This window comes from Rhincodon typus, chromosome 5 (assembly GCF_021869965.1).
Source record: "Rhincodon typus isolate 14 chromosome 5, sRhiTyp1.1, whole genome shotgun sequence".
Classification (NCBI taxonomy): Eukaryota; Metazoa; Chordata; class Chondrichthyes; order Orectolobiformes; family Rhincodontidae; genus Rhincodon; species Rhincodon typus.
Genome location: NC_063336.1, coordinates 51,372,594 through 51,384,353, shown reverse-complemented (window position 1 = coordinate 51,384,353; position 11,760 = coordinate 51,372,594). Strand labels below are relative to the sequence as shown.

The window sequence follows — 11,760 nt, the reverse complement described above, 5'->3', positions numbered from 1 at the left end:
TCATGAAGGGCTAATTAAAAACCCTGAGAAGGATGACTGTTTCTCATCAGATGAATATAAACCATTAGCTTCCTCTGAAGGTAATAGTATGTAGACTTGGTCATTTTCATGTAGGTGTACTATAGCACTTCCTGAGGCCTGATCTACGTATCCTTTCGTATAATCATCATATGTTTGCAGTATGGATTTTCCGTTTTTATATAATGAAACCCAAACACTCCTCCCCTTGATTTGTACATGGTAACTAAATTGATAAAGCCCTGGTACTTCACATGTAAAAACACCAGATGATGGATCATAATTATTATTTGAATTGGTCACTAGAATGTCAAATATTATTGGTTGCCCTACTGGTGGATATGGCCTAGAAAGAATGGCTGTAAAAGCTGGAATAGGGCTCAGCAATCCAGGTGGTGGCTGTACCGATTTCTCTGGTTGTACAAAGATTTCACCAGGTAAACCTGGTGGACCAGGAAGGCCTGGTGGACCTGGAGCACCTTCCGCACCCGTTTGTCCTGGTGCGCCTGGTGGCCCCTTTGTTATTTCTCTGCTAATGAGACCCGGAGGACCTGGTAATCCTGGTTTTCCTGGAGTACCATTTAGTCCAGGAGGCCCTTGTGGGCCTGGCAACCCAGGCAAGCCTTTATGACCAGGCACTCCGGGTGCCCCTCGCAATCCAACTGCTCCTGGAAAACCTAATGGACCTTGAGGACCAGGAGGACCAGGATTTCCAGGTTTCCCAGCTGGGCCAGTGAGACCAATATCCCCTTTTTGACCAGCTGGTCCAACTGTTCCTGGTAGTCCTGGTGAGCCTGATTTCCCAGGAGACCCTGATATTCCTGGAACACCAGTTACCCCTCTCTCACCCTTTGATCCAGGATATCCTTGTGCACCCATGTGTCCTGGTGCACCTTTTTCTCCTGGTGTGCCAGGAATTCCTTGTAAACCTCTAGGGCCTTGTGCTCCTGGAAGACCAGCTGGTCCCATCAAACCAGGGTCTCCTGACTTGCCGATGGGTCCCATCTCTCCTTTCTTTCCAGGATATCCAGGATAACCTACTGGGCCAGGTTCTCCTTTCAGCCCTGGCATGCCTGGTTTTCCAATACCTGGCAGTCCTGGTGCCCCTGGCAAACCTTGTATGCCAGGATGACCTTTCAAACCAGGGGGCCCTTGCAATCCTGGTACACCTGCAGCTCCAGGCTTTCCTATTCCTGTTGGTCCAGGTAGTCCTGGTGGCCCTTTATGACCTGGTGCTCCAGTAAAACCCGATGGGCCTGGTGGTCCCATTTCACCTTTTTTACCTGGTTCACCAGGAAGTCCAGGTGCACCTGATGTAGTTAATCCTGCTGGTCCTGGAGTTCCTGGTGCCCCTGGTGGCCCAGGCAGCCCTCTTTCACCTGAAATCCCTGGAATTCCAATTCCTTTATCCCCCTTTTGACCAGGGAGGCCTGGATAACCTGGGTGTCCCTTTGCTCCAGGTAATCCTGGTACTCCTGGAGGTCCTAATGCCCCTTGTGGGCCTGGTTTACCAACAACAGACAATCCAGCTGGTCCGGGATTTCCTGGAGGACCTGGACTACCCCTTTGCCCTTGTATCCCTTGAATTCCTTTATCGCCTTTTTGTCCAGGATACCCTATCCTCCCTGCAGGCCCTGGTGCTCCTGGAATGCCTGGAGTTCCCTTCACAGTTAGTCCTTGTGGCCCTGGTTGTCCCGGACTGCCAGGGGGTCCCATCAACCCAACACCTGGCTTTCCTGGATACCCAGCTTGCCCTGGGGGTCCGGGGGGTCCTGGAGGTCCTGGTGGTCCAGGCATTCCTGGATCTCCTCTCACTGTGAAAGTAGAAATATATATCTTAGATTCCAGAAGTACTGATACGTTAAATACATGGCAATTTTGATGGACATATTGTATTGAAATGAGAATAATAATCAATGGACAACAATAATTAAAAGAAGTTTTGTACTTAAATGGGTAAGATGGTCTTGGCCATTGTTGTAAATTAAAAATACTTCCATTCTACTAGCTTGACGAGAGAAAATTGATGTACAGGTATTAGAATCATCATTTCTAAGAGCGCAGATATGTTGCAGTGGGTTTTTCAATAGCTTTTGCCGAAAAGTGACTGAGCATTGTAATTATACAGTGATGATATTGTGCCCATAACACTAAAATATTAAAAGGTACTTCAGATAGGTACTCTAAAGCAAAATACAACCTGAGCCACATATGGAGATATTAGCGCAGAGGAGCAAAAACTTAAAGTTGTAGGTTTTAAGGAGTTCTTAAAGGAGGAAAGTGAGATGGAGGCAGTGTGATTTATGGAGGGAATTCCACACCTTGGATCAACACAGATGAAAGGACATATACCAGTCCTGGACTGAATTAAAGTTAGAAGTGCGGGCATCTTAAAATATAGGGCTGAGGGAGATTAAGAATGTAGGAAGGCCAGTGAATTATTTGAAAACAAAGATGAGAATGTTAAAGTTGAGTTGATGCTTACCCACTGGCACAAGGTTGGGTGGGTAGGAGGGAGTGTGGTGGTGGGCAGGGGTGCGGTTTGACAGTAGAGGATGGAAGTACAGGTAATGTAGGTCAGTGAGCAAAGGTCAGTGATGTTGGTGGTCATAATGAACAGCATTTGGTGATAGTTAGGATACTGAAGGGCTCCAGTGTTACTTTTTTCCCCCGACATTACATTAGTGTGGTGATGTGAGAAGTAAGGCACCAGATAAGAATGGAACAAGGCAAAACCAGCCCGAAAGGTTGAGGAAATTCAATTGCAACTACATTTGGCAGAAATGGATTTTCCACAACCATTTGGGATTGTTGCAAAAAACATCACTTCAGAAACCGATTCTGAAACCAGATCAGATCATTGAGTTTCTGCTAGTTGTGATTGTATGTGGACATTGAGGCTGTCAAATTAAGCATTATTTTATCAGTAAGACCCAATTGGCACATTTTGAATGCTTTTACATTTTTTTTTAGAACTAAGAGATTCACTACTATCAGTGTATCCAGTGAATTGTTCTATGTATTGTTAATTTGTATGTTTATTTAAAATAATTTTTCAAATTGTAAACTTCAGATTAATGACAGATGGTGAGGCATTTTGATTTCAATGCTTTTTTGTAACAAAGCTATTTTCAGTTGTATGAAAATTTGTATCATATTACACACTTACTTCTGTCAAGACATTTTTTATACAAACGTTTTAAACAAAAGTCCATTCTGAAACGTTTAGCTGGTTATTGCAAGATTTAAAAAAAACTAATCATATGCAAATTAGTTTAACAGGAAATTTAAACAAACTGCATATCTCAAAACTAATTCAAGTTAGTTTGCAAGTGAGTTTGACCCTGTGTTACGTTTATGCCCGAGGTGGAAAGCCTTGGCTGAGCACATTTAGTATGCTTAACCAATTTAGGCTCTGACTGAAGATTATCATGAAAAATGTTCATTTTAAAAATGCAGTTATTAATATTTATACCATGAAATGACTACTCTTCAATTGACAAATCTACATTTGAATCCGGAAAACTATTTGTTAAAGAGCAACTTTTAGCATTTATGTTTCTATGGATTGATAGCTGTTGGCCATTTATAAATTGTGAAAGTTCTTGCATTTATCACGCAGTCATATAATGCATGCTGTCATTTCAAAATAACAACATTTCTGATGTTAATGGTTTCAATTGGATATTCATGGTTAAATGAATCCTAATATTCTTCGTTAAATGGAAAATCATATATATTGGCCATAAATACTGGTGGAAACAATTTCAATGTTAAGAGTATTGAATCATTGATAATGTCCAATTTAGTTCAAAAATTCAGGTAATATTGAATTGATTCTACCGTCGGGAAAGCATGGAATTGCAGCTATAATAACTTTCTGTTTAAAATTAACATGGTCTTTTTTTATGTATTTAAGAATTATTTCAACAAATCCATTTTTGCTCATTTTCATTCTGTATTAAATATATTCTCTATTAAAACTCAAATTTGATGAAATGTTAAACAATGTGGGAAGAATACCCTTCCGATCCACTCTTCACATATTCACATGTTTTTCTAAGATCAGCATAATTTTATAATGGAAGTTAAGCATCCAATGTGAAAAATGCCCACAATTTAGCATTTGCAGCCTGCAGCTTTGTGGTTTGGAAGGCAGCACTATTGTTTAGAAACATGTCTACTGCTACTTCAAGAGCACATAGAACACCCTGTTTCTTCAGTTAGTCCTTAGGAAATTTGGTGGGTGAAGTGAGACACTGGAGGACTCTATTTGCGATAGTTTGTTGTAGGTTCCAGAGGCGAGCTGCCAACCAATGTGAATGTCATAACTACATACCACATACCTGGAGGCAATGTGGCAACAAGGTCAGCCAAAGGAAAGAAACCTGCTTCCATTTGTTAATTTCATGTGTACAAAGCATCTATACCAATTGAAATTTTGTATCCTTTTAACACTGTTTTTAACTGTGCTGTGGATGCCCATTATGTATAGGGCAAACTTAACACCAGCAGCTTCCTTCTGTAAGTTTTCCTTCACATGCACCTTGGAATGCATTCCAGCCAAAGCAGTCCTCCAATCAAAGATATTGCTATGACTTTGCTTGTTCTGGAATTAATGGACAAAATCAGTGAGACTACGTTACAGATCATACTGTGGCCATTGTTCACCTGCAGTGATGAGGTTCCAGTCAAGTGAGTGGAATTCAGTGTTTTTTTAACAATTTCATCACACCCTTGGCTTGTGCCACATAGCTGTGGGAGAGCCTTTGAGGGTGCAGAAAGTGAGCCATTCTTATCGTTAAATTGTTGGTACGCCTGGTTCAGTTATGTGTCTGGTTACTGGTAACTCCAGAGCTTTAATTATGTCTTGATATCCTTCCATCTACGAGTAATGATGGACATCTAGCAAACACTTGATTTAGGTGGTGTGTCTTCATTTGGTGTACCTTGGCTGATGGCTGAAGAAACTAATCTTTGAGAGGCAGACTAGATAAAAAAATTGGCAAGGCATGTTTTGTGTTCTTGTTTTCAGCAATGCAACTGCAATGATTGTTGGTTGTGGTGGTTCACTTGAGTCTGCAAGAGGTTGACGTGATTTTTTTGCCCGCTACTGACTTCTGTGTGCGAAGCTCAATATTTAGAGCCTTCATGTCACACTTGCAAGTATCCTTGAGGCAGAACCTTGGTTGTCTTGCTGGTCATCTGGCCCCAGTCATATCAACACACAAAGTCTTTGAGTTTGTGATTGTCTTATATCCTTGTGCAGTGTCCATTCCCACCTCCCCCCCCACCCCCCCACAAAAAAAAAAAGCTGCCTCTGTTTAATTACTGCCAACGCATTAGGGAGTCGTGCCTTTAAGAAATCCAATTCATTCATGATTTTGTTCTGGCGGATATTAACTGTGATACACTGCAGACAGAAGGTGGAAATGATTGGGCTGCTTGTCCTGGCAACTCTAAGTTACTCATGCCATACAGTTAGCTGCTGAGAGCAAAAAGACCTTATAAACCAATGACTTGGTCCTCAAGTTCAAGTTGAAGTTACCCAATTTGCATCTTGCGAGTTGGCCAAAGCTATTCACTGTTCTCATTGTGCATGTTTTGAGGTCTGCATCAAGAAGCAGATTGTATGTCACCATAACCCCAAGGTCCCAGAATTTCATAACTGCTTACAATGGGGTGTTATTTATTGCGAAATGGGGTGGAGATTCAATATCTTGTTCTCGGCCACAGTTTCTCGAGCACATATAATGAGAGAGTACAAGTTCTAGGCATGGGAAAGACAATTCATAACTCTTTGTAGATTTTGAGAAGTTGTGATGATGGTGCCATTCAAAGTCAGGGAGATTATTGTTCAGTTTGTTTTTAATCACGGGAGACAGTCAATGCCAGACACTTAAGTGACATGAAAGCAATAAATGCTGGATAAATTCAGCAGCTCATGAAAGATCACAAACGTCAAGCATTAGACTCTGTATCTCTCGCGACATCTACCAGATATTTCCAGCATTTTCCGCTTTTACTTCAGATTTCCAACAGTTATAGCATTTTGCTTTTGACATGAATGTTACCTGCAGTAATCTGTCCTGCGATTGGATGGTGTCCATTTGCTGCTTTTCACTGCTTGAGTTGCTTCCATGTTGAAGGACATGTGATGGAACTGACTTCTGTAGAAATGTCAGCAAACAACTGAACGCCTTGACCGTGGCAGACATAAGATCATTTTAAGTAGCTGTAGTTGGTTGAGTTAAGGACGTTACCTCGACAAACTCCTGCAGTGAATTCCCAAAACTGTGATGGTTATTTGCTGACAACACAAGCATATTTCTTTCAGTTGTATGAGATTCCAGTCTCTGGTGATTTTCTTTTCATTAACCTCAATTTGCATCAGTCTCTCTTTGGGGAGTTCAGTGTCTTGCATTGCCAGCTGCTTTCTTACTTTGGGGGGCAGCTATTCTTATGTCTCCTCTGATGTTGCTTTTGTTTCCATATCTGGCTCAAGGCTGTGATGATATCTGGTGCCAAGCAGTTCTGGCAAAACCTGAACAGATGTGTCAGTAAGCAAATTACTGGTGAGTCAGCTCGCCATAAGTACACAGCTCGGCAGGATGTTTATTCAGTGTTGCAGCACACCACGGAGTGTATGGATTCACCAATGCCAGAGGATCGAAGGACAGTCTGAGATTCTCCCACAAATGTTTAAACATTCCTCACCCCCTACTTTGAATTCAGAGGTGACAAAAACATTGATGAACATTTCAGTAACATCAGAGCTGAGGTAAGGTGCAAGAGAAGGTGATGTTGTAGAGGTGGAAGTGAGTGGTCAGGATGATGGATTATGGTTTGGAGTTTGAAACTCAGCTCTGGGTCAAACAGGATGCCAAGGTTATTAAACTGTCTGGTTCCGCCTCAGAGTCTGGCCAGTGGGTTATGGAATTTGTAGTAACAGAGACTAGTTTTATAGCAGTGGCTGAACAGTCGATGTCCTCAGTAGTCTCAGTGTTCAATTAATGAATATTTTGACCTTTCCACAATTTGATGTCAAACAAGTGGTCTTAACAGCATAAACGTAATGATGTGGTTCAGACAAGTGGTGGGCAGATTATTAAATATGTTGTCCGCATTCACACAAGCTGATGATGTCCATCCCTGTGAATAATGTCCTGGAGTTGCATATACATGGATGTAAGTGGATGGGAAAGGAGCCAATGTGTGACATTCTTGGGGAATCCTAGGTCAGGTATGGTAGCAAGAGAGATGCTCCTGCAAATGAGATGATTGCGTCTGAAACAGGTGGAAATGAAATAGCACAGGTGCAATCACATAGCATTGGAAACAGATGATAGGCAATGGAGGACGATAGCACATTTGACTGTCAACAATCACGTTTTCCTTGAAGAAAAGAAGGCTGAGAAGAAATCAGATTGAAGTATTCAAAATCATGAGAGGTCTGTACAGAGTAATAGGAAGAAAATGTTCCTAATCAGGAAATGATCAAAATCAAGAGGGAACAGAAAAAAACAGAAGTAAGATGAGGAAAATAAATTTCATGCAAAGAGTGATTAGATCCTGGAAACCACTGCCAAAGAGTAGAGTGGAGGCAGTTAAATTGGATGGTTACTTGTTTAAGGAACAATGTGCGGTATACAAGGAGAAGGCAGGAGAACGGCTCTAAGTGAGCTGTTCATTTGGAGCGCCAGCATGTACATCAAGAACTAAGTGGCCTCTTTCGGTGCTGTTAAATTTTTGCAATTCAGTAAAGAGCTGGGGAGGACAACACAAAATAATGAACCACAGTTATGAAGAATGTCACTTATGATTTTAGCTAGGGCAGATTTCATTTTCAGCTGGTACCCTGGGAAACTCTGAAGGAGTCATGAATTGCAGTCCTAGAGGATAACTTTTTTTAACCTAAGAGCCGTGTTGGCATTTGTCTTTGTAGTGGTACCTTAGAATGCCTTAAAGTAAAAAGAATTTGGCAGCTGTAGCATGAAAACTGTCTTTCTTCAGACTCCAATAAACAAGCTGAACGTTAAGGGTGGAGCAAATAAGATCTTTAGTTTAATCCATAGCCATTATCCTTGGGCCTTTGGATATCCAGTTGCTTTTTGTCAAAACTGCAAAGCTCTGATGGTTGCTTACAGGTAAGGTGAAATTGCCCCTTGAATAAACAGGGTACTGGCCCCACACTTTACATATGTGTACGATGGATTGCCAGTTACAATTGATGTTGCTGGTGGGTGGGTCCTTTGAAAGATTTAGAGATATGCCTGTGGACAAGGCGCGGCTCAGATCCATGTTGCAACATTTGACATAAATCAGTCTCAGCTTTCTTTAGGATTGATGGCTTGTGACAGTTTTAGTTGGATCCACCTCAGGTTATAAAGATGCATATGAGGGTGGGTGCAGACCATCTTTGGTCCAGTTCAACCTTCCTTGATCTCTCTGCTGATCATTCTTCTTTTCCTTTCTGCACTTTTTTGATATCGCAAGTTTCCCGAACACCTTGGTATGGTTGCAATTGTTCAGAAAACGTTGTTTTACATAACTGCCAGAAATATAAATGACAGGCGCAAAACTGTTTAAATAAATAATAAATTTATTTAAGTTGTGGGTAAAATTTCTTGCATCATTCTTTGCATTGTTTTTTATGTATGTATCTAGTCCTCAGCAATCCAGGATTGTACTTTAATGTGGGTGGATAGACAAATTGGAGCAAGATGAGAAGTGCACATTGGTCCAAACATCAAGAGAATGGTAACTAAAAATTTCTACCCACCCGGTTTGCAAATTAAAAAGTGCAGTAACATTTTAAAACCATGCACAACATCTTAAACACTGTTATTTCAGTGAAGTTTTCACTGCATAAATCCTTAAGAAATTTTGAGCATGTGTAAATGATGATGTAAGGTACATCATTGATATTAAAATACAGCAAGCACCCCGTCAGCTTCCTACTGGAATTGCATGTGATAAGACCATCCGGGTAGAAGTCTGCTGTTATGGAGATCCATTTCTTTTTCTTATCAATTAGATATGAATTATGCCATGAAGTTGGCGATAGAAAAAGCTTGGAATGAGCATTTATTTCTCTGTTTTCTTGTCAAACACTTATTTAACTTGCATTACAACCTATCTGATATCAAAAAAGGCTTATGTTAAACATATAAATACTAGTTATTTCTTACCTGTGATGCCCTTTGGATTTTCCTCAAGACTCTGATAAGGAACACCTTTCAATTCATAACCTGTTTTATTAAAACAGGTTCTGAGTTACAAGAAAAATAACATAACCAAACTAAATTAAATTTGCCTTGAACATACAGCCAGATTGTAATTTCTCCTCCCACTTTGGAAATTTTTCCATCGATCAATGCATTTGTGCATATTATGTACAGATTAGTTAATATTAACAATTGTTAAAATCTATCTCAGACCAACAGTGCTGAGTTGAATGATGAATTTTATGTGTTTTGCACTCAAACTGTTGACATTATTTTGGAATCATGATACTTTTTTCTTTTAGTCTCTTCCATCTATAGTACTTAACATTTTCTAGTTAACATACCGGATAATTTAGAATCTCTCAAAAAATTGCCTGTGCAGTTCTTGAGCTGTTTTCCTGGAAGTGTGCAAGGTAGCTGTGTGAGATTAAATACAGGGTAAACATCTGAAAAGATGGGGTAGGGAAAGGGGCTCATCCCAGACTGTGACATGCAGGCAATATTTTGTTGTTGGATCATCTTTCACTCTTTTTTTAAAGTTAAAAATCATGACTGTAGGATCTGCACTGAATAAACTGGACTTTTTTTCCCGTTGTTCTTTCATGGGATGTTGCCATTATTGGCAAGGCCAAATTTTGCTGTCCATCTATATTTGACTTTGAGCTGTTTGGTTTTCTCGGCCATTACTGTGGCCACAATGCTCTAGTTCTGGAATCACATGCAGGTCAGACAAGGTAAGGACTGCAGAGTACCCTCCCTAACAGATACAAGTGAACCAGATGAGTTTTTGATAACAATGCATGAAAGTTTCATAGTCATTCCCATTGAGACTCACGTTATGTATCAAATTTTATTCATCGTACTCAGCTTCCACCAACTGCTGTGGTGAGGTTTTACCTCATGTCCCAAGAGTACTATCCTGGGTTTCTGAATTATTAGCCCAGTGACATTCATGTTATGCCACCATCTCCCCATTTCATTGCCCACAATGTAGAAGTAATAAGTGAATTCTCATTGCATTTTTCTATGCATCTTAAGCGTATGAAGTGTGTCATTAATTTTCTTTTCCTCGCTGGCAAGTTTATCTATCCGTTTGCTGCTGTTCTGAGATCAACAAGTATGTCAAAGACTTTCTGCCTGGTTTATCTACTCCATTGGGAAACCTACTGAACCATTGAGAAATCATTTTGTAGGATTTGGTCTGTAGAAAATGCAATAAAAAAGAATACAGTTTCATAAACTCCCGAAGATTACTTTTTGTGCAATCATGTTTGGTTATTTTCCTTGTTTCAAAGAAATATGACCAGTCTTTTGTTCAGGGAAAGTCATGGGGAAGATCGGTCTCTAAGGATGAAGTGTCAAGTTTCACACTCTTCCAGGCACCAAATCCGGTGCCGGCTCTGAAGGGGATAGTAATGCCAGAAAGCTCTGCACATAATGGAATACCTGCCACCCTCAGAAAATCCAGAGACAGCCCAAGATAGACGACCTCAGAGGGTGAGGCCTCTCCCAGTACTGCTGTAGGGGACAGAGATGAGGACTATGTGTGAAATGGAAACATCAGACAAATAGTTGTACAAGATATTCGAGTACAATAGAATTCTACCACCACAGCTAAGTGTGAGATCTAGCCTCTGCAGCATTGTTGTAATGTCTCATGTGATTTGTACTTGTTTGAAATTGTCTGAAGAAATGTGAATGAGAACATTTAGATTTTCAAATTCGCTGCTCAAATTCATTGATAACAGAAGCCATTCTAGGCCACGTTGGCAAGGATAGGTTGGCGTAATAAGACAGGTTAAGAGAAAAACAGAATGTGGATGATTACATCCATCATTACTCTTGTCCATCCAGACTAGTGTCACCACCTTCAAGTATGCTGCTGTGGAGCTTGCACAGCAGTGTGGCAAAGCTTAGATGTCTGCCATACAGTCTTGAGGCTCCACGGTGAAGATATTGGTGGATCAAATAATTAGATTCTTTGAGGGAGTCAGTCACCTTCTGCATTCTACTCTCCTGTAGATCAGGGTAAGTGATGAACTGTATTATCATGGGAATGGAAATGGTGACATGGGGCACAGGAACTGCTAACCTGTCTTAGGTTGTGAGCACATCTGCACATTCACCCTCACTACTTACAAACAGCTGACTTGCAGCAGATTGCAGCCAGTTTCTCACAGACTTCACCACCCAGCATTCACAAGCATGGGAATGTTAAAGGTCTCACATGATGATCAGCAACCTTTCTTCACCTCTGGTCAGGCCAATGAGGGGAAACTAGTTGAAAAATTAGGAAAGCTCCTTTCAATAAGCATTGTGTGTTGATCACATGACTGAGAAATAAATAGAACATATTTATTATGTTTGATATTAAATTATTCAGCTTTATCAACACACAAGTAATATACCTTCTGTAATATACTCAGATATCCTCAGCTTGTGAAATTTTTGTTTTAGGAAGCAAGGGATGTTTTTTGTGACAGGAACAAAAACAAAGTTGCTGGAAAAGTTCAGC

General features: G+C 40.6%; 1 protein-coding gene across 1 annotated transcript in view; it reads right to left on the bottom strand.

Annotated features, from left to right (window-relative positions):
- LOC109931113 (collagen alpha-1(XIX) chain-like) overlaps positions 1 to 11,760 on the bottom strand; it is a 62,048-nt gene continuing 50,288 nt past the window's right edge. The window contains exons 5-6 of the mRNA XM_048597024.1: positions 9,210 to 9,269; positions 1 to 1,832 (exon numbers count right to left, since the gene is read on the bottom strand). Of these exons, the coding sequence (XP_048452981.1) occupies positions 1 to 1,832; positions 9,210 to 9,269 (1,892 nt within the window). The remainder of the gene's footprint in view (positions 1,833 to 9,209; positions 9,270 to 11,760) is intronic.